Consider the following 26,837-nt stretch of genomic DNA (forward strand, 5'->3'; position numbering starts at 1 on the left):
GGAACTGTCCCCTCTGCCTTCAAAACTGCCGCTGTCACCCCAATCCTTAAAAAACCTGGTCTGGATCTCTCCTCCCTCAACAACTACCGCCCAATATCCAACCTCCCCTTTCTGTCTAAAACCCTGGAACGTATAGTCGCCGCACAACTACAAACCCATCTTCATGCCAATAAGCAATTCGAACCCCTCCAATCTGGTTTTCGACCCCTCCACAGCACAGAAACTTCTCTCCTCAAAGTCCTCAACAACCTCCTCACCTCTGCTGACACCGGTTCCCTCAACATCCTCATCCTCCTCGACCTGAGTGCAACCTTCGATACTGTGAGCCATAACATCCTGCTTACCAGACTCAAAGACCTTGGTATCGAAGGTACTGCACTCAGCTGGCTCCACTCCTACCTATCCAACAGATCCCACTTCATCTCTCTCCATAACCACACCTCTGCCACAGCCACAGTCACTCAAGGCGTTCGCAAGGCTCCATACTCGGCCCCCTTGACTCTGTAGATGTAATAGTTTGCTTTAGTTATTTAATGCTCAACTATGGGTATTCCGCTAATCTTAGTTGTTTTACACTCAAGAACATCTTTGAATATTTGTACTGATCAACATAGCTGCTTTCACATAAAGACTAAATTAAAAATTGTCTCATCATCCCAGAGGGATTTTGAATTGCTCAACATGAATTTTCAAGTCTAATCTTAAAGTTTCAAATGATTGACTGACCAGTCTGACAGAGTATTTAGGCTGTAGGTGAGATAGTGAGGAGGAGGAGCAGTTGAAATATGTTATCAAGTTTAACTTGTCAGACTGGTGCAGTTTTAGTCTGGATCTTGGACATTATCTACACACACACCTTCAGCTCCAAGGGACAAGCAGTTATTTTGAAAGTATTACAAGACAGACTACCACATTGTTGTTGTTTGGCGTATCCTTCAACACATTTAAAGTACACAACAGGGAAGTTGTTAGCATTCTCACTTCTGCATTTCCTGGTTTCACTTATGCTCTCTGTAGGCAACTCTGCCTGTTCTCACTCTGTTGTCATTCCTGCGTCTCTATAGGGACAAGGTGACTAGTTATTTTACATTTGTTTGACTCTGTAGATGTAATAGTTTGCTTTAGTTATTTAATGCTCAACTATGGGTATTCCACCAATCTTAGTTGTTTTACACTCAAGAACAACATGAATTTTCAAGTCTAATCTTAAAGTTTCAAATGCTTGACTAACCAGTCTGACAGAGTATTTATGCTGCAGATGAGTCAGATGAAGCATCAGTCAGATGTCACATCTGAAGGGAGGAACCATTGAACAATGTTATCAAGTTTAACTTGTCAGACTGGTGCAGCTTTAGTCTGGATCTTGGACATTATCTACACACACACCTTCAGCTCCAAAGGACAAGCAGGTATTTTGAACACATTTTCCACCTACTTTACACTTTTTAGTGGAGGGACACTTTGCAGTGCAGAAATTATGCTTATTTGGATCCAAACTAACTTTTAAATTGTATGACCACCCAATTGGCTTTTCCTGCTATACATGTAGTTATTAAATTCTTAAATGATTGACACCTACTTTTTCCTATTCTTACCTACACTGTACAGGTTTTTATACACCAAATAGTTTTTATTTGCTTTGTTTTAAAAACCTGATGTTTAAATGACTAGTCTCTAAGCACTTTGTAACGTTGATTTTGAAAAGTTTTCACTCCTCATCATGGTTGGTCAAAATGTAGGAAAACTTGTGCCGGCCACAGACAACCATGGAATTCACCGGACTTAAACTTTTGGCTCTGTTCATATCAACAAAAAATGACATTACAGCAATATGCAGGCAATACTTTGCTGAGGGAATGTGTTGCCTATGTTCATGAGGATTCTTCTTTCCTTGCAGGTTTAGCATGGCTTCAATCTCTTCTGTTTTACGAGCCACCCTGGCAGTGATTATAGTACTGGCTGGAATCATGGTTCTGTTTTTAATGTACTATAATTCTTTTCCATCTCCAAAATGTCATCCTCCCCCGGCTCATTCACAGAAACAACACACAGATAAGCCTGTAGTGCTGCTGTGGTTCTGGCCTGAAAACAAAAGGTTTGATTTTCAAGACTGTAAGACGCTTTTCAAAATTGACAGCTGCCACCTCACAGATGATAGATCTTTATACTCCAGAGCTCATGGAGTGTTGGTATTTCACAGAGCTATCCAGGATGACCTCTCCAACCTTCCCACTTCACCTAGGGCAAAATTTCAGAGGTGGATCTGGTTTAACACAGACTCACCTACCAACACACGCAAGATAGCAGGCATTCAAGGTCTTTTCAATTTAACCTTGAGCTACAGGAAGGATGCAGATATCCATGTTCGCTGGCGACTGACTCTCAGGAAGAACACAGATGAAGATTTTGTGCTACCTAAGAAGGAACGATTGCTTTGTTGGATTGTGGATAGCGATGACCTCCGCACAAAATCAGGTGAGGGATACAACTACTACAGAAAGCTTGTAAAACACATTAAGGTGGATGTTTATGACAGCTCCTCTGCCGAGTTCTCGAAGGGTGAGAACTATTTCCTGACTATCAGCAGCTGCAAATTCTACCTTTCCTTTGAGAATTCAATTCACAGAGATTACATCACAGAAACGTTCAATGGACCTCTAGCGGCAGGCACTGTGCCAATAGTTTTGGGCCCACCAAGAAGTAACTATGAGGATTTCGCCCCAGGTACTTCCTTTATACATGTAAATGACTTTCCTGATGCCGCAACACTCGCTGAGTTCCTCTTGAAGCTGGATCAAAATAATACGGCTTATATGAGATACTTTAATTGGAGGCCATTCTATACTGCCAGACGTCATCTTACTGAGGAGAATCATGAGTTTGCATACGCTATCTGCCAGGCCTGTTATTACGTAGGCATGACCAACAAGTACAGAGTTGTACCTGATCTGTACAAGTGGTTGTTACTGTGATGCTGTTATGGATTTACTGTTCCTCGGAACTGATTGAAAAGACAAATTAGAATCATGTTATGTAGAGAAATACTCTTGTATTGTCTATAAAACCCAATGTATCTTTATTAATTTTACGTTTGGTTAATCAACAACAGAAATAATTATTAAAACTATATCTTGGTGTCATATGTTATGTATGATATACAGTATGTTATACCTGATTTTAAAACACAAGCTGTTGTCATTTAAGTTTATTTGAGTTTTTAAAACGATGTAAAAAAAAAAAAAAAAGATGTTTTGATTGAAACACCGGAGCTTTAGAGCTGTAATGTATACTGAACTGTACCCAGATGCTCAAACTGGTGTCATCATGTGCTCAGTGTGAACATTAAAGGGCCAGTTGCCTCTGGTGGTTTTTCGACATGCACATTGTTTTGGTGTGTTCAGTGGATTATACAGCCTCCATTAAACATCAGGATGTCCTAATTGATGTGATTGTTGGCATGATGATAAATACTTACGGTACAATATGTCACTATTAAAGGTCCTATGACATGCTGCTTCTTGGATGCTTTTATATATTATGCAGTGGTCCCCTAATACTGTATCTGAAGTCTCTTTCCTGAAATTCAGCCTTGGTGCAGAATTACAGCAACTAGAGCCAGTCCCACAATGGGCTTTCCTTAGTATGTGCCATTTCTGTGTCTGTAGCTTTAAATGCTATTGAGGAGGAGAGAGGGGGGGCAAGGTGGAGGGTGGGGGTGTGGCCTTGACCATGTTTCACTCGTTTCCAAGCCATGATGTCTCTCTCTTTCTCATGGGTGGGCCCAAATTCTCTGGGGGGACAAAGCAGAGAAGGGGGGGATGAATAAAATATTCCATTATTATTTATATTACTGGTAAATGCTATTTGGTTATGTTAAGGGCTTTGGATACCACTGAAGACACTGAGAACCTATCACACATTATGATTACTCTATACTCTTTCTGATATTCTGAACACAAGTACAGGTGCCCCTCTAGGCTGTGTAAGCTCTCCTTTACTTTTTATAATATACACAAATGATTGCAGAAACATCTATAGAAATATCCACTGCTACATTGCTATCTATAAACAGGAGATAGAGGAGGTAGTGAAGTGGTGCAACAGGCATAACCTGCCGCTTAATGTAAATAAAACCAAAGAAATCCCATCCCATCAGGGCGAGTATGTTTGCTCAAAGATAAGTCAGCGTCTATATTTTTTAAGATGACTTAGAGTTCAGTTCTTCAGGAGCTCTTCGAAGAGGCGGTAAGGAAACAGGGTCTCCAAATCACCCACAACCCAAATCATGTCCTGTATAGTGAGTATGAGCTGATGCCTTCAGGCAGAAGGTACAGGTTACCAAACTGCAAGTTAACAGGTATAACAGGTATTTGTGCCGCTTTCAATCAAATTAATGAATAATAAGAGATGTGTGTTTCCACCTGCTTTACACTTTTTGTAAACAAAAATGTTGTAGTACAAAATAATATTTGTGGTACTTACTATTATGGTTATAAGATGTGCAATGCCTGATAGGGTACTGGTGCACCTGTATATATATATATATATATATATATATATATATATATATATATATATATATATATATATATATATATACAGGTGGTACATGTGTGCGGTAGTTTGAATGCACATAATTGTTGTTCTAAAATTTCCTTCAGGATGAATAAATCTGTTTCTGCTGAGAAGCTAAGCGATGATTCAAGATGGCTGACACTCGTTTTTACCTCGGCAATCAAGCCAACAGTCCAACCCCCTATGGGCTATGCGGAAGTACTGGCTGTAGTCCATTGCCTCTGGAAAAATGTATACCGATGACGTAAAACGACGATTTTTGCGTCATCGGTATAAATTTTTCCAGACCCACAATATAGAGATCTCTCCTCTCAGGGGGGACATGAGGGAGGGAAGCACGGTCATTCAAAAATGCTACTTACACACTTATACAAAGCTTAATGCTAAATTGATGAAGTATCCCTTTAACAATAATAATAATAATATGAATTGAATATACAGTCTATGGAGTTCTCCAGGCTGCAGCCATACCCAACTCTAATAAAAAGGCAGAGCACTCTCTCCCCGTGGGGTCGAAAATCAAACTGTTCACTTAGCTGCTCCCTCTAGAGGTCTGAAGAACTTCCGCTGTGTAATCTGGATGCTGCGTTTTTTTGTTTTTTGTTTTCTGGGTTTGCGTGCTTTTCTTTTTGAATTGTTTCATATTTGCAGTGCGTTTATGTATTTGGTTGTGTTGTGTGCATTTGCAGAGCGTTTGCTGAATGCTGCGCATGTGTTGTCAAATTAATTAAGTTGTTTTCTTAATTTGCTTGTGTTTTGTCTATTTGCGTGTGTTTTCTTAAGTTGGAGGGCGTTTGTCCCTGTCGGCCACCGTACTTAACCTACTGTAGGCCTTACAATATCTGTAGCCGCTATTAGAAAATCATATTTACAAGAGATCTTCAATTGTATTTCTCCGAAACAAAATGATCGTAACTGAAAGCAAACTAGAACCAAAATTACAAAAAAAAAACCTGTCCACTAAAACAATCAAAAGGCCAGAGCCAATAAAACAAGGACTAAAATAGTAAAAATCGAGTGAGCTTATGTGCAATATTTTGAACCAGGCAAAGCAGCAGGTGCATGCAGTCCCTGCTCTGCAAAGACATGCATTAAATTGGCTATAGTTTTTTTTTTTAAGTAGCATTAAAATCATCAGTGTCAGTACTGACACAATAGTATACCTTGGCTGTGCCAACACTCCTAATCAATGACAGCACCAAGCGGACCTTCACGCCGGATTTACTGTACGGTGAATCCATCATTTATGAAAATACAATCATTAAACACATTATAGATGAGCTTATTAATCAAGAATAAAACTGGGTTTGGAATTACATAGGCTACTAATGTGTATTAATGATGATTTACACATGATGAATTAATTATTAATTAAATTAATTAAAGCATTTACTGATAGGCCAACTAATGTTTGGTGTGTAGTTATTGGGGATAATCTTTTTAAAAGCCATTCCTGATCTGTAAAAGCTGCATGTGACTCCTTTTCACTTGCTGGGAGATCATCCCAAATTGGTGAAGAATAATTTTTAACATCAAGTGTCTATGCACCAAACTCTCAGAAAAGTTGAGGTCTGCTCCGACTCTCAAAGTTGAGGCTTTTTCTGTTGGAGACTGCTTTCATTAAATCAAATGTTGGGTTATTTGGTCATACCTTGCACTAATACTGCACTATCATTTTTCATTCTTTGTTGTATTTTATTAAGCTATTACAACCTACTCCTAAAAATCTGTGTATGGACATTATTTTATTAGTTTTCTATCCCGGTCTTAGTACCTTTTTATGTAAAGAAGATTGGCCTTGTAGTTGAAAGTTAAACTTAATTGCCTTAACTCACGTTGTTTATCCAACCGATCCAGAGCCTGTGATTACTGTAAGTCCTTTCAATGAGCTTCACAATGAGCCTGAGAGCTGTCAGCTTTGGTGTTGGGGCTGCGACTCTTGGTCTCCTGGCATCGGCACTGGATTGCGCACGTCTGCGTTCGCGCACATTCTAGCATCGTGTGTGTGTGTGTGTGTGTGTGTGTGTGCGTGTGCGTGTGCGTGTGCGTGTGCGTGTGCGTGTGTGTGTGTGTGTGTGTGTGTTCGCTTGCAGCGGTGCTTAAGTACCTTGGACAGCGCCAGGCGGCACAAACGCACTTAAGCAAGCGTAGGTACTTCAGCGGAGCGCTCTCTCTTTTACAAACAATATCCATCCGCAGAGCAAGCTTCCTTCCTTTTGTTTTCCTTAACCTTTCTACTCTACTTGGACCTCCTTGTTCGGATAACCTCCCTTTTTAGCAGGGTATGAAGCAGTAGAGCCGCGCCGCGCTCGGAGCACCAAGAAGCGGACTCCTCTCTCGCCCTCCCACTGCCGCTTCCTCCTGCTGGATCTGGAGAGATGCCCGGGGCAGGATGTGCTCCAGCCGCAAGATCCTGTGGAGCCTGCTCCTGCTGTCCGTGGTGGAGGTGGGCCTGGGTGTGGCGAGCATCGTCCTGGGAGCCGTGGGCATTAGCTGGGTCCGGGGACAGCACAAGCCGCAGCAGGGCGACGCGTCCCCGGTGTGGAGCGGACTCTGTGTACGTCCTGAGAACAACTTTTGTCCTTACTTTTCCTTATTTACCTCCAGAGAGGACCTATCTCCAGGGGTGTTGTTTAGGGCCACAGCTAAAACTCAAGGGAACTACCAGCCTTCTTACTCATATACCGTTGAATTTAGCTCAAAAAGTTGTGTAGCTAAATTTCTGTTAAATGATTTTCATAAATGCTTCATTACATAGGTTATACAACTGTAACGACTATAATAAGTCTAACCTTTTGATTCGACAATTAAAAAACACACTACAAATCAGCATTTTTCTTAAAAAGCCTTTCATTTACTTAAGCTATTTACATCACACACGTTTGTAGTATTTGAGGGCACAGTAGAAAGCTTTTTTTGAAGGTATTAAATTGATTTTTGTTTATACTGGTGGCTGTTTATAATATTAACCACTAACTGGAAGTTGTGGCTCCTCCCCCAGTACATAGACCCAGGGTGTAGTGAAGACTAATCATTTTGGTTATGTTTGTCTTTTATGTGGCAAAATGTGTTTGTCTATTACTGTAGATGTTAGAGAGACACACACAGCCATTTGGCCTATAGATGCCTCTGTTCTGGAGCTACACATCGGTTTCATTCATTCATGCTTCAGTTGTTGCTCTGTTCTTTGGAGAGTCAAAGCTTTTTTACGCACAATCAGCTCACTCCTCTGCATAAGTCTCCTGCTGTGACAGTGCCGCTCTTGGCCTCATTGTCTTGATGTTGCTGATGTGCAATAATAAGTTGAGTTTCTGACATTTCTAGTAGCAGTTACATATGACCTTATACAGTACTTGACCATGAACACATACTTATTGCTGAGAATTACTGCAAGTGCCTGAAGCTTAGGCAACATGAGTCATAAGTATTTCAAGACCCCTGAGGTGTGTAAATATGTGAAAAAACAGCAATTACTGATATTACGTTATATAAGTTGTATATTTGAATGTGAGTGCATGTAGAGTGTGTGTGCATAAAGTTGCTGCAAAGCTGTTATGCAATGTGACGTGTGTATTCAACCTCACAGCTGTTGAATGCTGCCTGCTGAGCTAGCTACTGTGTCTTGTGATTACTCAAAGATCTCCTGTCAGAGCTGAGAGTCATTTAGACTGACTGACTGCTGCCCCCAGAGCAGTTTGAATGTCCAACCTTTGATTATAGATTTAGTGTGCTGCTGAAACAGGGAAGTGATCCTCGTTCACATCTGATATTTATCAGGTTTCTTTACTCTTGAGATTACTTCAATTCATTATATTAATATTGTTCCAAGTTATTGGGCAACCCCTTGTTAACTGAAAGGTCATCTGTTACATTCTTGACTTGGTCTTCTTTCATTTTTGAGTGTGTCATTTCTAAATCAAAAGCCCCAATCTCCTTTCAAACCAATCAGTCCTTAAAAGTTTGCCTTAAAGGCAGATAAAAGCTTAAAATTCAGACACAGTGTATTGTATTATATCTACAAATGTCACAGATACAAATGAAAGGACTTTTTTTTTAAATCTGTGATTACTGGAATAATAAAAACATTTTTAAAGTGAAACAGAGAAACTCAAATTCACATTTAATTTGTTAATTTACAATACAATTTAGAAAACTAACTGAAAGTAACTTGACACACAAGAATTTTTTAGTTAAGTTCAACTAAGTGGATTTTTTTTCCAGAGCTGTCAACTTAGCAAACTGTGTCCACTGATGAAGGCCACAAGATAGGACTGAAAGCTCTGAAAGAAATCTAGTAAGTAGACCTTGATTTATTCAAAACTTTTAACTTTAACTGAAAGCAGAGTGATTTTAAGTTGCTTTCAAATAAAAAAAATAAAATAATTCAAGACTACAACGGTTTACCGTTAGACTGAAAATGAGAGGAAGCCAAGGGATGACGTCTGTAATACACCAGTGCGCTGTTCCAGTTCAGTCTGAATCATTGACATCCAGGACAATGTGCCTTCTTGCTCGAAGCCCACAATAACACACTATTTTTAGAGGGAGAAAGTTGCATCTGCATAGCCAAGTGTAAATAATACATTCTCCCTTTCCTGTTGTCAAGACGGGGAGGATGGAGTGATACCAATAGTTTAGTTTCATATTGTTTCTTAACCAGTAATTATCTTGAGACTACAACTTCTGAAACTGCTCATTGACTCATTCTGTTCTCTCTCTCTTTCCAGTTTCTGGTCTGTGGGATGTGTGGAGTGCTGTGTGCTCGCAAGAGGACAGGTCTTATTGTAAGTATATATTTAGCTGTTTCATTTCCCAGTGGCCTCTTTTGTTGTCCTTTCTGATGGATTAGATTGTGGTCTCTTTTTAAACAGCATGTTCCTGCTGCAGCAAACAGCATCCAGTAATATGACACATGGGAAGATTCAAAGTTTTTTTAAAGGAATAATTAGACATTTTTAGGAATACGTTTTTTTCCTTTGGCAAGGGTTAGATGAGAAGATCCAAATACGTCTCATATTTGTACAGTAAACATGAAGCTACAGCTAGCAGCCAGTTAGTTTAGCTTAGCACGACTAAAACAACCTTTGAACGTACACGTTCCTTCCCGAGACTATATTGCAGCGGCAGCTTGGCTCTGTCCAGCGCTTAGCACCGCCCATAACGATTGTCATTGCTTTAAAGAAATGCCAATAAACCAGAGCACATTTTTATCCCATCCCGGAATGCTGTGCGGACTAGCCAGACCCTCCTCCGCAGCGCTGTGGAGAAAGGTCTGGTAATGCGAGACTATATTTTGTTTAATCTGGCAAAAACCATATGTGTAGTATGTGCCCAACTATTTCTTGGTCTGGGTGAGTAACTTCCTGGAGTCTCTGCTGGTTGCCTGGCAACTGGTCCCCAGCCAAGAAATAGTCCAGCACATAACCCTGAGGTATAATGTATCTATATACTAAGATAAGATGAGCGCCCGCTGGCTGTAGCTTCATATTTAACAGACGAGTGTGCTATTGATCTTACGGTGACCGAGACGGTTCAACACAAATTCAAAAGCTACAACACAAACACAAAAGCCACAACACAAATGCAAAAGCTACAACACAAACGCAAAAGCTACAACACAAACGCAAAAGCCGCAACACAAATACATAAGTGACAACGGAAGTGAGTGTGTTGTTGACAGACGTAGCTGGCGGATGAGCAGGAGTAAAGTTCTTGCATGTTTGAGAAGTAAGTGAAAGATGGTTCCTTGCTAATTATGATTACTGTCGCTATGTGATTGTCACAAATAAGCAATGTTGTTCAATATCTTTTTTATTTTCATATGTATGTACTCTGCCATTTAGGCTACCAAGCTACAGCTATAACATTAACTAAATGGTGCCCAGTGTCTTTTAACGCACGAGTGCTACATTTAAAGTCTATAGTTTGTCACGTTTAGTGATTCTGTTTAAATCACACAAATATATATCCCACTGTTACGTGGTTTTAACTTGTTAACCATATCTATCTGGTTATTGATCAGCTCCCAGTGGCAAATTCCCTCGGTACGGTTGGTTCGGAAAGTGTGTGTGTGTGTGTGTGTGTGTGTGTGTGTGTGTGTGTGTGTGTGTGTCTGTGTGTGTGTGTGTGTCTGTGTGTGTGTATGTCTATGGTTTTGTTGCATGTCCTCAGTCTTACCCTACAAATAGACACACACACACACACACACACACACACACACACACACACACACACACACACACACACACACACACACTTTCTTTCGTAGCCTAAATGGCAGAGTACAAATATATGAAAATACAAAGATATTGAACAACATTGCTTATTTGTGACATAGCGACAGTAATTATAATTAGCAAGGAACCATCTTTCACTTACTTTTCAAACATACACGAACTTTCCTCCTGCTCATCCGCTGGCTATGTCTGTCAACAACACACTCACTTCCGTTGTCACTCACTTCCATTGTCACTTATGTATTTGTGTTGTGGCTTTTGTATTTGTGTTGTAGCTCTTGCGTTTGTGTTGTAGCTTTTGCATTTGTGTTGTGGCTTTTGTGTTTTTGTTGAACTTTCTCGGTCACCGTATGATTTTCTCATCGAAGTCTTGGCAATAAAAAAGTGAGTAAGCATATCTGAACATTTTGTGCCTTTAGAAAAATCTGAAGCAAAAATTCAAATCTGAAGAATGTTCAGATTTGATTCTGAAGAATCTGAAGATACTATTTCGTTTTTCTGCCTGTCCTTTATTTTTACTCTCATATTCCTCAGTTTTTGCTTGAATCTCAAACTCTTGGTTGTGTTAACCTAAAAGAAACATGCTCAAATTAAGTAGGATTCTTACTGATTGGTGAGTTTTGAGGCCCATTCATTAATTATAGACTGTATTCATGTTATCAGTGTCCTCTGTTGAAGACTACATGATGCCAAATTCTAACTCGAAACAAAACCGACATACAGTTTCTGAGATGATTGGCATTTGGTGAGGTAAAATATCCTTTGAGAGGTGATGAAGATGAAATCCAAATAATAATTCATTATTATGTATTGAAAAGTATTTCACTTCGAAAGGTAATTTATTTCGAACACTAATACTGTTGCTATTCAGTGTCTTATTAATATTATGTGCTGTCACCCATCATGCATCAAATATCAATACACACACATCAACTCTCATAAGTATACACTCTGAAGGATCCAAATATATTAATGGTCTGTGTCATGATTATTTACACATTATCTACCCCTGGAAGTTTCTAAGTCTAAAGGTGCTGTGTGTGTGTGTGTGTGTGTGTGTGTGTGTGTGTGTGTGTGTGTGTGTGTTGTCCTGTCAGTTGCATACAGTGCATGTGCTCTGAAAAAGACATCTAAGGAAACCAGAGGAGACAAGCAGTCACCTCTCCTCTTCTCTTTCTGTCGTTCTTCCCATCTTTCTGCTCAGTAATCGCATCACAGTCTGGACTGAATAACATCTCTCTCTCTCTCTCTCTCTCTCTCTCTCTCTCTCTCTCTCTCTCTCCGTCTCCTGCGGGGAGGGCAATGATGATGGATCAATGTCAGCACAATCCACTGTAACCGAGACATCTCTCAACCTTTCTTTCTCTCTTTCTCACCCTATCCATCCCCACCTAGTGTCTCTGTTGCCATTTTCATCCTCGTGACTTTCCCTTTTTCATTGCCCTCATCCATCTACCTTCTCTGTTCAATCTCATCCTCCCCGGTCGCTTCGATGCTCTGACTCTTTCTATCTTTCTTCCTCATCTCTTTCCATCCCCTTTCTCATTGTTTGCCTGCGGGATGATGATTGCATTAGGTTGGTTTGGCTCCGGAGTCCTGCCAGCCGCTTTCCACACTTCACCGGTTAATGACTGAAATTGGAGAAGCCCTTTTCCATGTGGTTAAAGGCACTAAAGGCATCTGTTCTGGGAGTAATGAAAAATAACCTGAACTCCAGACACAATACACATATGTGCACGTGCATGCACAATAAACAGAGAGTAGTATTGAATTGATTGGATTGTATTATTCACATTGCAAAGTAACAGAACTGCAGTCTTTTCCAATCAGATCCTGCTGGGAAAAAAAATTTGATTCTTATACTCTGTTTGAGTTTTCCAGCTGCTTTACTATTCTAAGGAGGTAATCTATAAAGATTGTTTGAAAGGAACCAACCTTCTAACACATAAATCTGACACAAAGACAAGCACAAAAACAAGTAAGTGATGCAAGCTTATTTACAAGCCGTGCAATATTTCTTGAAGAGACAGTGTTTTCAGGAGCAATCCAATTTTCTAATAGGAAATGAAATTTATTTTTGACAGAGCAACCGTCCTCCAAAACAGCATATGGAAGCTCAGTAGTAGTTAGTATATCTCCCATCTCATCACATTTTGTTTACAGTTTTGTTGATAAGATATAAATTCTGCAGTCTGCATTAACTTTCTCTGCCTCTGTCCCTCAGATGATCTTATTTTCGGCATGCTGTATTTGTGGTCTGATTGGTGGGATCCTAAACTTCCAGTTTGTTCGGGCGCTGAACAAACGACCAGACTCCATGCACTCGATCCATCTGGCTGCCATGACTCTGGCCTGTCTGGGTAAACAAAAAATAACACACACACACAACACACTGTGATGAAATGCAACACAGCTAAACACCATTATTAAAGTCTACTCTATGTGACATGTGTATGCTATCATCATATAGGAGTAAATGCTAATGTCAACGTGCTAAAATGCTCACAGTGACAATGCGATTCAATTCAATTGTAATCACAACAGAAGTTATCTCAGGACACTTTACAGATAGAGTAGGTCTAGACCACACTATAATTTACAAAGACCAAAGACCAACAATTGCCTACATGCTTGTCAGTATGCTAACATTTGCTAATTAGCATAAAGCACAATGGATGTCATTTGTTTTGCATGTGTTTGGTCATAAACCAATGTAGCACACAATAAACACACATTAAAATACCTGATGGTTGCAGAATATGAAAAGCTAAGCCACCACCTGAGGATGACATGAACGTCTGTACCAAATTTCACAGCAATCCATCCAATAGTTTTCAAGACATTTCAATGGATAGGTGAAAACGTTGCCCTGCTGGTGGTGCTAAAGGGAAAATTCAGGGGATCAACAGTCATTAGGATTCATCCTCTTGGGATCATGAACGTCTGTACAACATTTCATGGCAATCCATCCAGTTATTGTTGAGATCTTTCAGTTTGGACCAACATGATGGACCAACCACCATAACGAGGCTGTCATTCTTAAGGGACGTCACTAGCATGGCTAAAAAAGTATAAAATACTAAAGATATGACAGCCCGCTCTTCTTACATTGTTTGTTCAGCTGGTTTCCCTTTTTCTGTCTGGTCTAGGAATCTCTTCCTGTACCTTATCCACATGGCTTACCTGTCGCCTGGCTAGCTCCGAGCAGCAGAGGATGTTCCTGGAGAGGGAACACTCACTGCACCATTCGCATGAGATGACCGAGAAGGTACAGAAGGATATGACAGCAGAAGAGAGCTTCTAATTGATCAGCTTGTCAGCAGTATGGCATTTAGCTCCATCAGTTGTGGGGAAAATGCATGTTTAATGACCTAAGAAGATTTTGAAGTTTGTGTTTGGGCAGCGATGTTAAGTTATCAAGTGCGTTTGTGTTTCCAGGAGATCCTGGACAACTCCAGTAACGGCATTCCTCAGATATCTTACAACGGACACACCACAGTATCACCATGACAACGTGTCACAAAAGGTTACTTGCACACACTGAAACAGAGGCAGTTCATGTGTATCACTTGCTGTCAGAAGACAATTGCAGCCCGCACTTCTTTTTACACATCCTGCGGCAGATGCAATAACAAGATCCTGACTGCAGGGCGTGAATTGTCTCGCCAAGGAACCCATATTCTCTTCCGCCGGAGTAAAAAAAGGACATTTTGACAACAAGAGGGAGGCGTTTCTGCTTCTGAATGATTATGCAAATACAGGTTCAAATCCCCTCTGATCAACTCAAACCAAAGCTAGGATGGAGAGCTGCCGTTTGGGCCATAATTCAGGTGACAAACATCTGCATTACATCATCTGACCTTTAAACTAATTAGCAGGAAGGATAGATGTTATCCAATGAAAGGCCTCAAAGTGATGAGCACAAACCAAGCATGCAGCTGATTCACTTGAAGGGCTACTGCTTTTTCAGTCTCAATGTCTTTATTCTCTCTCTCTCTGTCTTGTAATGAGTTTATGGAATGCAGATCTTGAGATAGCCTACAGTAAACTGTATCGTCTGATAATGGAATGCTTTGATATGAAATATAGTGATGCGCAATGTACTGTATTGTATAGCCATGCTTGTATATCAGGAATCTAGCCGTAGCTATAAATCCAAGATATTTTTATAAATGCTTCTTATAAAAGTGAATTCAATTAAAGTACAACAAATCTGAGTGATGGTTTATCTTGCATGGATTATTTCAGTAGAATTTAGTGTAATACTGTATTTTTATTGCAATACATTAGCGTGTGTGTGTGTGGTGTCTATGTTTGCAATTTTCTATAAGTACGCAACTGCTGTTATTACTAAGCTAGTTGCCCCCTCACAGCATTTTTTTCTGTACACTAAATGTTTATTTTTCGATAAATTCATGTACTAAATCTTAAAAACCAAGTGTGCAATATTACACATTAACAACCTGTGTGCCACACTGCCAACATAATCAATGTGGAGCAAGATTTAGGAAGTCACTGCGTTCCTATGAGACGACAGTTTAACTCAGTGATGCCTTTGGCTCTGCTCGAGATTCACACACTCATCGTAAAGATAAGTGATGAAGTGAATCTGTTTTATAGCACCTCCCAAACCACCTCAAGCAATAATAAACAGTATTACATACACTCACATGCATGCACACAGACAGACACACAGCTGTGACCTCTAATGAAGATATACAATTGCTCTGACAACATCATGCTGCTCAATACCTCATTATGGTGCCTATTCCAGAAAGCACCGCACAGTGTGTGTGTGTGTGTGTGTGTGTGTGTGTGTGTGTGTGTGTGTGTGTGTGTGTGTGTGTGTGTGTGTGTGTGTGTGTGTGTGTGTGTGTATTAACTATGGCCCACAGCTACAGAAGCCACTGGGAGGTCTGCTGACTAAGAAACTACGTCACAATTTATCACTGTGAAAACTGACGAGGAGTGGGCCATGGCGCCGAAGTGAGCGCCAGATCTGCCCTGCACTGCACTGCACTGCACTGTGTGTGTGTGTGTGTGTGTGTGTGTGTGTGTGTGTGCGTGCGTGTGTGGGTGCGTGCGTGGGTGAGTGAGTGTGTGTGTGCATGTGTTGCACTTATTGACACCACAGGTCACCCTAATGATCTTAATGTGCCATCGTATATGAGAACAGGATACAGAATCAATGACTGTCTCTTATCAGATGAGCAGCTTTACAGCATCCTTGCCAGGGTAGCCAGTGTACACCTTGCAGTTTACATAACAAAGGGCCTGCTGGTGAGGAAATGCATACCTTTCAGGGGTTAAATAAAGATTCATGTCAGTTATCAAACTGTCCCATGCATTTCATTTCAAGAATAACTGTCTGTCTGATTAAACACAATTTAGCCCAATTTGATCATATGTACCAAGTAAGCACAGCATCACCTGAAATAATGACCTTAAATCTAGATTTAGTTACAATTAATCACATTACCACAAATAATACCACACATACTGAGAACCTGGGGCTTTCAGGGGCCTCTGGGTGCCTGGAGGCAGTTGTCCACGTTGCCCTATTGGCTGGGTGGGAACAATGTTTGGTACTATTTACTTGAGTACTTCTACTTTACAACATTTAAATGCAGCCACATGTCTCACAGATTAGATTATAGGTAGATTAAAATTTGACATGCAAATAAAAAAGGGTCCAAAATGTATCGTTATAGTTACTACTACAACGACATACAGCATTTAAATGCAGCTACATGTTTATGAGTTCATATTTTACAGGTCTTTTCATACACGTACATCAGACAAGTTATACACATTTTCTGGTACTATCAAGGGTTTGCTTACTTTATTTTTTTGAAATACAGTAAAACAGTAAATCCAAAATGTAATCATTATTACATGCATTATTTTTCATCATTGAGTCAACGTCTTTATGTTTATATACGTAAATATGGCTGTCATTTATGTGGTAAAAAATGACAGATTAGGTATTAAACTTCAGTAAAATGTTGACTGTCACTATTACATTTTCTTCGACTGTAATTCCACATCCTGGCCAGCAGGCGGCAATAAAGAAATATTTTAACTGATGTTGAGCCTTCCTCAAAGCGGAAATTGCGTGTCGTTTGTTTCCGGTCTTCTTAAACAGCATGGCAAACTTAGAGAACGCAGAAGACGACTCGAATCATGTCAAAATGTCTAGTGAAATATCCGCCACCACTGCTGAAGTCCAACCGACCGAAGAGTCTTTTGTATCGGGCAGAGATGTCGGCGCGGTCCCGTGCTCTATCCCCTCGTTCGTAGCCGCCTCCGAGCTGCTGTCAGCGCCATACTCGTGTCTGGTCATGAACACGCACCGGAGACACATTGCCCTGCCGCCCATCTACCTGAACAAGAAGAGGACAGGTATACAGGAGGAGCTGGAAGCCGATCTGCTCAAGTTCTCCCAGAGGTAATAACACCGGACACGCCATTTGTCTTTTATTTGACGAAACTACTTCAGCTTGCTTCAGATATGCTAGCCATTTCTAACAGCATGCAAGGTTAAGCCTGTAATGTGTCTGTGTAGCCGTCGTCTCTCAGTAAACATTTGAGGTTGGTAGTTAATGTTACTGGCTAAGTTTTCACTTCCCTGTCACTGCTAATGAGCTGCAAACAAGGCTAGGTTCTGACTGTGGTAAACTATGTTTTCTGACCTATTACGGAAATTAAAGTGGCAGTGCCCCAAGATATAAGAATCAAAAGACAGAATAAAAATACTGTCAGTATAACATAACTTTATTATTGTAGTATTATTATTATTATTATTATTATTGATGCATTGTTGTATATGCAGCTTGTATTATTGCAGCCGGTCAAAGTAATGAAAACATAAATTATGCTGTTTTTTTTTAAAAACGTAAATTATATCAATGTATAACATTTTGATATAAATGCTCTACTTTAAGTAGTAATTGCACTTTATGTAAAGTCTATAATGTGTGTGCACTAAATGTAGCCTGTCTCGAATGTCGCTTGTATATAATGTCGTTTTTATATAATGTCGTTTTCATATATTTTAAATGTGTAACTTTCCACCACCTGATACAGGATGTCAGCATGGCTGTAAATAAACACCACTGCTCCCACTAGTTTACCAGAGCATAGGTCCAACTGGCAGGGATCCAATATCTAATGACATTGGTATAATGTAATGAGATGATGACATAAGTGTTGTCACTAAAGAAAATCACAATCCGTTTAACTTTTAGATTAATCGTTCAGTCCATCAAATATCAGAAAATAGTAACATGCCTGTCAAAATATCCAGAAGAGTGAATGAGGTCTTTGAATGACTTCTGTGAATTCAGGATTTTTCCTGGCTCAGATTGGACTTTTTTTGGGGGGGGTTTGTCTTTCAAATGGAGCTGGTGTAACAATAATTTGCATATGTTTCATCTGACCATGAATGTCATCATATTGGTCTGTAACAAAGTAATTCAACTCAACCTGTTTGATTCATGCAGTCTAAAGGGAGTACCCCTGGCTTACGACAACATCAGGATAGTGAGCCAGCATGGAGGCATCTACGATGACAGCGGCTACATCCACATGGACATAGAGGCCCACTTTATTGTCTTTCAGCCCCAAAGAGGACAGACGTTGCTGGTAAGATTTACATCTACTGCACTCGGCAGATGTTGTTATCCAGAGTGTCTTACATACCTTAACCGTTTTGGCACCTGTCTTGGCCTTGCTGTGTTACTCTCTATAAGCAGGGCTTGTGGGAAAACTCTTATAGTCTCTCTGTAAACAAAAATGATGTGCAGCACAGTCCATTCATGTGATTTTAAATATTTCTCAGGACAATATAATTAAACTTGTATACCGTACATCAGCAGTTTTCAATAGGTGAGGCGCTCCTCCCCTGGGGGGCGCCAAAGAGCCACAGGGGAGGTGCGACACACAAAGAGAAAATAACTCCCAACCTCTTAATGGTCACTGTATCGTGTACGGGACACCTTGTGGCTGTGGCGTCGCTGTAACCTCCACTCATAAACGTTTTTATAACTTTAAAGCATTAAATCTTCAAAATATACAGCCATGCGACACACCAATTGAAAGCTTAGACTCTCAGGATTCCATTAAGCCCACACACGAAGCATAAGATGATTTATAGCAGTTATACAACTGCTACAAAATTATAGAAAATAAAACAATACAGCGTAAACAGCGCAGCCCGTGTCTAGTGCATCCATACCTTTTTCCTTGTCCCTTTAGCCACTGCGGGGATTTTTTACTTTTTTTCTTAAATCCCCAAGAGTCCAAGGAAATGGAATATCCAAGCCATTATATCCAAAACGAGCTGTTCGCCTCACAATCTTGACGTTTCTGGCCGAATCACAACGGAAAATCGCTAAACTGTTTTTCATTTCCATATTTGTATTGCTTCCTTGCATCTCTCCTGAGCGTCCTACCAACTTGAAGTGGGCGTCACTGTATTCTCTGATTACTAAGGTTTCCATAGAGACCTGCTATAAGCCAATCGGTGCAGGTTTGCTTGTGATACACCAATGGAAAGCTGAGGACTCCTCCGACGCGATGTGAGCCAACGTTTGTTAAGAGGTTAAGGGAGGAGACAGGACCCAGCAAAAAACGTAGGAAATATGATCCTGAGTTAAAGTTAGGTTTCACCTGGTCGGTGAGGCTGCACCTCTGCCGCAGTGTGACAGAGACTGGGAGAAATGCCGATCACGTGTTTATGGTCTTCTGTGGAGAGCGAGTTCCCTCAGATCTCCACTAAGGCTATGAAAGTCCTAATCCCCTTCACCTCCACCTACTTGTGAGTGTGGGTTTTTCACACTGACCCTGATTAAAAACAAATACAGAATAAGGCCGCAGGTGGAGGACGACTTGCGTTTATTTCTCTCTGCAGTGCAGCCCCGCATCGAACACCTCTGCGCATCAAAAGCGCAGATTTTGCCGGGGCTTCAGCCCCGAATGTTTTGAGTGTATTCCCGAATGTATTTTGAAAATTTGACTGACAAATATGAAACCGGACATCGCTTAGTGTCCACTCTCGCTGTAAAAAGCTGTGCAGCTTCAGGTTTATGGATGCGCTCTGCTGTCGACATGTTGCGGCAGATGTGAAGCGTTTGTGCTCCGTGTATTTCTGCAGTAGTTTCGCTTTTCCACCTCCGATGTAGAGCAGCGTACAGCCACTTCCCTAAACTTTGTCTCATTCAAAGACCAGAGTCTCAAACGGGGCTGTGTGTCTGTCAGAAGGTCTGAGATCTACCGTATCAGCAGAGCAATCACGTAATGCACAGCAGCCTATGGTGCAGGTAGATTATTTTCTGAAATATTGTGACTTTATTTTTGTAATAGTAGAGGTGTGAATCTTCACTGATCTTTCAATTCGATTACAATTATCATGTCTTCGATTCGATATCACGATGCGCCAAATACATTTTTCTATTAAAGCTATTTAGGATATTTAATTCATAGCTTTTCAAGCTTCAAAAACACAACATTCTGCAGTGCTCTAATACTAAATAACTTGGATACATAAAACTACAGCACTGAGCACATGGCACGTCCTGAATGTGCAAATAATTAATAATAATTAATAAATTAAAATGAATTCATGTATCATTGAGGTGAATAGTTGTCATATGCACATTTACGGAGGTTACTTCCCCCAACAAAAGACGCAAAAGAGGAGGGAGGAGTAAATTATGCCTCTGGAGGCTACATGTGTGCTGACTCCGATGTAATTAGAAAAGTCGATCCAAGGGAGAATAAATAGTTGAAAGCAATGCAGAATGCCTGACAGCCTTACTGCAATAAATTCCATTATGTTTTTATATTTGGATTGTAATCTGTTTCCCTTTACATAAAGATATTCCCATCATATTAATTCAGAAAAAAGAAATTTAGAAATAAGGGAATACAAATTCACCAGAATGCATGAAATGAAGTGTTTAATGCTCAAAATGTTCTGGGGGAGGACGCCCAGAACCCTTGAACCATAAGTCGCCACACAAATCTGGAAACAAAACCTTGTCCTTTGGGTTGCCAGGCCAATTATGATTAGGCCAAATGTTGGTGCCATCTAACTTGCCGATTACACATGTTAAGCATGTTTTGTTGACTTGTGGATAGGCCCACTGAAGTTCAGTGATTTTTAAAGTAGCCTCAATTAGGACTGCATGAAGTTGGAAATTTGCTGTTGCAAAGAATTGTTTATGAATGCACTTTTAAAAAAGTTGTCTTCAAATACAATATTAAAAAATATTTAAATTGTATCAGTTATTGAAACTTATCAAACACACAAAAGATGGCATTTACTGCAGAGGCGTGTGTGGGTTAGGGCAGGCGGACGGGATTTTGGGGAAGGGGGGGGCTCGGCTGTCCTTACCTACTCTAAGGGGAGGCTCATATTCACCCAATTTGAAAAGCCCTGCCGTACATGATTTGTGGGGGTATATTCCTAGAAAACAAAATACCAACCCCATGCAAACCAAGAAAACGTGAAGAAGGCCTTTACCTATGGGCCCACTTTTATGGATATAATTTGCAATTTCTACTGTGTTTCTGTTTCCAGGGTAACGTGAATAAACTAGGAGTAAGCCATGTGGGCTGCCTGGTGCACGGCTGCTTCAACGCCAGCATCCCAAAACCCAACCTGGTTTCTGTGGAAACCTGGCGGGACGCAGGGCCAAGAATCGGAGCAGAGCTAGAGTTTGAGGTGACTGCACTTGATGCTGACACTGCGGGGGTGCTGCTGATCAGAGGACGGCTGGACAGGACCAGGCAAGTGTGCTGTGGTGGTTAGGATGGGGACAAAACTAATCTGGGTGGTTTTTTTCTGGTTATGTAGCTGCAAACTTTTCACCTTTTGACAAATTCAACGTTTTTGATTGAAAAATATGGCACCTGCATGAATAGAACCGCTTGGGCAAATCACAGACACACCTCCACTTGATTCAAGAACGTGCCACAGGGCTCTAGAGTGCGACCAATTTGGTCACACACGGCTCACCTGCAACATGGAGAGACACAGCGCCGCCGGTCCACATGCTGACATTTGTCTACAGTTTTAATTGTTAACACAGCTGTATATTGTTAAGTATGAGAGGGAAACCTGTATTGGTACCAGTGTTTCCGCTGGTGACTCTCTGTTATTGCGGCCGCCACGGCGAAAAAACACATTAGAAGTTATTAAATGCAACTAACTTCAGTTCGTTGAGTAGGCTAATAGCGTGTGAGACGGAGCCTGCTGGACCTGGGCGAGAGATGTAACCCGCCAGAATATCATAGTTCATAAAAATGCAGCGCAGTGACGATACAGACATTTCATAGCCTACACAAGACGTGTGTAACGCCGCTGACCCGCCAAAGTGCATTCGACCCGTGCTGGACCCATTCATAATGAGTCAGCCGTCACTCTGTGAGTAACATACGCTTCAGTCCATCGCACTCCCTCTGTCTCCCTATGTCTTTCTATCTGTCTGTTTTTTATTTGTTTTTTAAGATTTTGGCCTTTATTTTGATAGGACAGCTGAAGACATGAAAGGGGAGAGAGAGGGGGGAATGACATGCAGCAAAGGGACGCAAGTCGGAGTAGAACCAGGGCGTCATCTCGATTTTTTTAATCAGTCTTTTATTGTTGAAAACAAGTGAAGGAGCTTTCTCAGATATATATATATATATATATATATATATATATATATATATATATATATATATATATATAAAAAAAATTATTTATATATATATATATCTATCCTAGGCTATTTATTTCAGATTCTTTCATTTACATGTGCAGCTGTATATTTTCAAACTGGTAAAGGAAACCATGTCTTTGCATTTTATTTGAAACACAATCTGTTTTTAATAAAAGAGCTTGTGAAAAGTGGCTTTGACTTAAAACTGAACATTTAGCCCACTTTGTAAAAAAAATACAGAGCTATATATTGTGTATCGCCATTCAGCGTTAACGGCGACACAAGGAAACATTTGGGTGCACCTAAATTTTGTGTTGGTGCATACCCTATCGCCGCCGCCGCGGCACCCACACATCATCAACGTCTGCCCCCTCAAACGAAGCCGCAGGGAGTGCGTTGACTCGGGGACGGAGGTCTCCGGTCGGGCAGTGGTCCAGACTAGGTTGCCCATGAAAGGCTGCGTCCGCAGCCCCTTGCGATCCCATATCCGTCTTTGCGAAAGGGGTAAAAAAAAAAAAAAAAGGCGCACAGGAAACCTAAACCTTCAAAAAAATAATATATGACCCTGCCAAATCAGAGACATGGCGATACGCACGAGACTAATATCATCACGGGACCTCGGCGTTCAAGGAAATGTGGTAGTTAATCGGCAAGGGAATTTTTACCTGACAAATGACCTATACGGGATTAAGATCACAGACAACCTCTTAACAAATGACTATAGGTCACCAGGTAATACTCATCCCGTGCGCATCGGGCTATAGTCTAGTCCTGCACATAGGCAGCGTCTGAGCGCACATTCATTTTCCAGAGAAGCTGCTGCTAATGCTAATCTGCTCCCCAGATTAGAGCTGTAATAGGAATAAAAGGACCAAGCCCGACAGAGCCCGAACCCGTTTACAGCCCGACTGTACAAAAGGCCGTCTATCAGCAGTGATTAGCGTGTCGGAGAATAGCGCGGACACACGCTTCACACAGCGAGCGGGCACACGCACCACTCGGCGGCAAGGGGAGCGAAAGAAAAAAGAGCTCTTTTGTCTTTCGTCAAGAATGATTCATTTATACATTTTTTAACATAGTTTATTCATGACTAACAAAGGCTATAGGCCACTTGGAAGTTGGAACAAAGAAATAAAATAAGTCCTCCAGAGGCCAGCCTCTGTTTCACCTCCTCAGCATCCATTTACACTCTAATCGAAACGCATCACCTGACCGCTCATTTACCACGCAACCCCGTGCGCAAGCCCGAACCTGTGTAAAATGATAGAAATTAAGACCGAACCTGTCGGGTTCAGGCAGAGATCTTCAGCTCTACCGCCAGATGGGCACATCTCACCTACTGAACCCTGATTACTACTTCGGTCAGTATTGTGAGTCGCTTTATACAGCTTTCTTATGTTGATTATTTTGTTCTTGTTGTAAATAATTGTTTACTGTATAAATGTTGGACAATTGTAAAAAAAAAAAGAATGAATACCCTGCATAATTTTCCAGAGCCCAAGGTGATGTCTTCAAGTTACTAAAGATATTTAAATTACAATTATATAAAACGTTTCTTTACCAAAAATGGTGCAGGTGTGAGGGGGCTGTCCCCTTTTTCTGCCCACTTGAGTTTGCAGCTACGCATACTGAATAATAACTTTTGTTTTACTCAGCACCTTAAAAATAATATCCGAAGTCTTTAAATGGAAATGTATGTTCAATAGAAATCATAGCATAATGTTTTTGAAAGGTGTGGTTAAACCCTTGATTGGTTACTGTGTTCTGTCTTGTGTGCATCTCAGGGTGCAAGAGCTGCTGGCTATGGGCGAGAGCTCGGATTTTGGGGTCCCTACAGACGAGCCAGAACTAGCAGAGCCAGAACCGAACCCAGAACCCACTGAGGAGTCTCCTGAAGACACCCCTAAGAAGAAAAAGAAGAAAGACAAAGTCAAAGAGGAGGATGGAGAAGAGGAGGTGACGAATACACCCTCTTGCCAACTGGATGGCAACACTAGACCAGATCTGAACGGGACAATGAATGACGCAAATGGTAATGAAGCTGGTGAGAAAAAGAAGAAGAAAAAGAAGAAGGAAAAACCTGTCAAAGAGGAGGAGGAGGAGGTAGAGATCTCTCCCATGGAGGTCCACGGCAGTGACTCCAGCGGATACCTTAGTGACAAGCCAAGCAAAAAGAGGAGACATGAAACTGATACAGATGTCACAAGATCCAGTTTTAGTCAAGCTCCTGAACCACCAAAATCCAAGAAGAAGAGGAAAAGTGACATTGAGCAGTTTGCCTGAAAAATGTATCATATCCTGTATTCTGTTTGGAAATATGTGTAATAATTAAGGCAATACAAAAAAACACAGACGTGCCTTAACAAGTAAACACAATTTTTTGCAAGCGAGAGATCTGGTGGGTTCTTCTGAGCGCTTCTTAAATCACTTAAAGAGTGTCGGACTTGAGGAAGGAGCCTTTCTACAGTCACACATGTTGTAGCTTGTGGAAGAGCACGAGAGGATAGAAGCAGACTTGACAGATCAGTCCTCGTTGGATTGCAGCTTCCTTAAACAGCCTGATGGGGGCGCAAAACTGCTTCATACATCCACACTGGGACAAAAAAAAACACAGGAGTGAAACCTTGTCAACTACATCTGTTAAATATGGTGCTGAAAGTAAATAGGCCAGTATTTAATTTATAGAGCCAAATGAAAAAAAAAAAATAATAATTATATTAATGCTCTGTACCTATTGTGGTACATTTTCTCCTGCTTGAATATTGAAGAATGCAGGCTAGACAACTGAGACTGCCGAGCTCAGTTAAGGTAACTTCTCTTTTTACTTGCCTCATGTGCCTCTTTGAAAATATTGTCTTGAATAATAGCTGCAATGGAAGGATAACGTTTCATTTTTACTCCCAAATACTCAGCTTCCTAGAAACGCAGCATGCACAGTGACAAACTGTGCAGTAATGAATTGTGCTGTTTCACTGTCTGCTTCATCCCAAATAAAGAGCTCTAGATTTTGAAATGTTCACCCTGATTCCACGTTTCATTCAGAATCATTTGAAATGCCCATGATCTTTTATCACATTCAAAAGGAACGCTTTTTTGAAGACAAGGGGTTCTATGAAAATCTCCAGTTTAGAAATCTACAGCATTGCTTAGATTGTGAGAAAAATATCCCTGTAATGATTATTTTTCATGGCAAATTCCCTCCCACAACAAACTCTTTAATGCTGGCCAGTGGGTGTTAAGTGACGAAGTGCTGAGAGACAGCTTAAAGATATTTGTGTTTTCTTTACCCCCACAGACCCACAAGTACCCCGCCTTTCAGTGGGGAGTCTAATTAGCTGTGAGCTGCTAAGAGTTGGAGAGCTTATCAGGAGCTGCCTAAAGAGGACAGATAAGGAGCTGCAATTAACTTGGCTCATCTTTATCGGTCACCTGATCATGTACATCTGTGCTTTATGATTAAAAGCCTTTAGTATTAACCTAATATTTATAACTGCAGACTTATAGGCTTACGAGAAATGAAGAAACCCATAAGTATTTATTAAATGAATATGCAATATGAAATGCATTTATTAACTTTCTTGTCGAGAGTTGGATTAAAAGATTGATATCACTTTTACGCCTGTATGTTCATTTGAAGCTGCAGATAGCATAAAGGCTGGAAACAGCTAGCCTGGCTCTGTTCAAAGTAAAAAAAAAAGAGCCTACCAGCACTTTTAAAGTTTGCTTATTAACATAATATTTTGCGTAAGTGTGAATACAATAATTTGCTGTTTTATAGGGGGATTGTCTTCCAGACTTACTGGAGTCTCTGCTGGTTGCCAACTAATCAGTAGGGTTGGGTATCATTTGGGTTTTTCCGATACCGGTGCTAAACCGATACTTTTAAAACGGTGCTGGTTCCTGAACCAAAATATATGTAATACTATATATTTATAATGTATATAATATAAAATATTTTAAAAAAGGAGCAAAAAATGACAGTTGGCGACATTAAAGAACGGCTTGTTTATTGCTAAGGCCATGAGGTCAAAATGAAATGATTGATTAATAATGTAAGAACAATGACTTATTTCACCCGTAAATTGCTGGTAAACAACAAAAACGAGCACCAGATGGGAAAAGCTGCAGTCAGACCGTTACGTCCCGGTGTTGGAATCCTCTACAGGGAAATACGGTCACACTTTACACCGCTTAACGTAAGCTGTCAGCATTTTAACCATTGTGTTTAATCCAGCTACTAGCTAACGGTAACGTAGTGTCCTGTGCAGCGATGCTTCTGAGAAAAAAAAAAAAAAAGAAGTTGGGCACCGAAATTTTCGTT

The 26,837-nt window shown here is 40.6% G+C and overlaps 3 protein-coding genes across 6 annotated transcripts; all 3 read left to right on the plus strand.

Moving 5' to 3' along the window:
• The first annotated feature begins 1,260 nt into the window (after positions 1-1,260).
• On the plus strand, positions 1,261-3,514 carry LOC144528974 (4-galactosyl-N-acetylglucosaminide 3-alpha-L-fucosyltransferase 9-like). Its single transcript, XM_078267881.1, has 2 exons — positions 1,261-1,409; positions 1,898-3,514. Exon 2 carries the CDS (start codon positions 1,905-1,907, stop codon positions 2,970-2,972), a length of 1,068 nt encoding a protein of 355 aa, XP_078124007.1. The 5' UTR covers positions 1,261-1,409; positions 1,898-1,904; the 3' UTR covers positions 2,973-3,514.
• A 1,072-nt stretch (positions 3,515-4,586) lies between these two features.
• Positions 4,587-15,125, plus strand: tmem196 (transmembrane protein 196). Of its 4 annotated transcripts, none has more exons than XM_078268375.1 (5): positions 4,587-7,132; positions 9,303-9,359; positions 13,036-13,171; positions 13,961-14,079; positions 14,250-15,125. In XM_078268375.1, exons 1-5 carry the CDS (start codon positions 6,968-6,970, stop codon positions 14,319-14,321), a joined length of 549 nt encoding a protein of 182 aa, XP_078124501.1. In that variant the 5' UTR covers positions 4,587-6,967; the 3' UTR covers positions 14,322-15,125. The 4 variants fall into 4 exon arrangements, with proteins under 4 accessions (XP_078124501.1, XP_078124502.1, XP_078124505.1 ...); XM_078268376.1 differs by lacking the exon at positions 4,587-7,132 and adding an exon at positions 8,632-8,869 and having other exon boundaries at positions 14,250-15,121; XM_078268379.1 differs by lacking the exons at positions 4,587-7,132; positions 9,303-9,359 and adding exons at positions 10,989-12,789; positions 12,896-12,936 and having other exon boundaries at positions 14,250-15,123.
• A 1,797-nt stretch (positions 15,126-16,922) lies between these two features.
• On the plus strand, positions 16,923-25,535 carry polr1f (RNA polymerase I subunit F). Its single transcript, XM_078267558.1, has 4 exons — positions 16,923-17,259; positions 18,314-18,455; positions 21,394-21,602; positions 24,301-25,535. Exons 1-4 carry the CDS (start codon positions 16,958-16,960, stop codon positions 24,797-24,799), a joined length of 1,152 nt encoding a protein of 383 aa, XP_078123684.1. The 5' UTR covers positions 16,923-16,957; the 3' UTR covers positions 24,800-25,535.
• The last annotated feature ends 1,302 nt before the right edge of the window (positions 25,536-26,837 follow it).

This window comes from Sander vitreus, chromosome 14, assembly GCF_031162955.1.
Source record: "Sander vitreus isolate 19-12246 chromosome 14, sanVit1, whole genome shotgun sequence".
NCBI classification, from domain to species: Eukaryota; Metazoa; Chordata; class Actinopteri; order Perciformes; family Percidae; genus Sander; species Sander vitreus.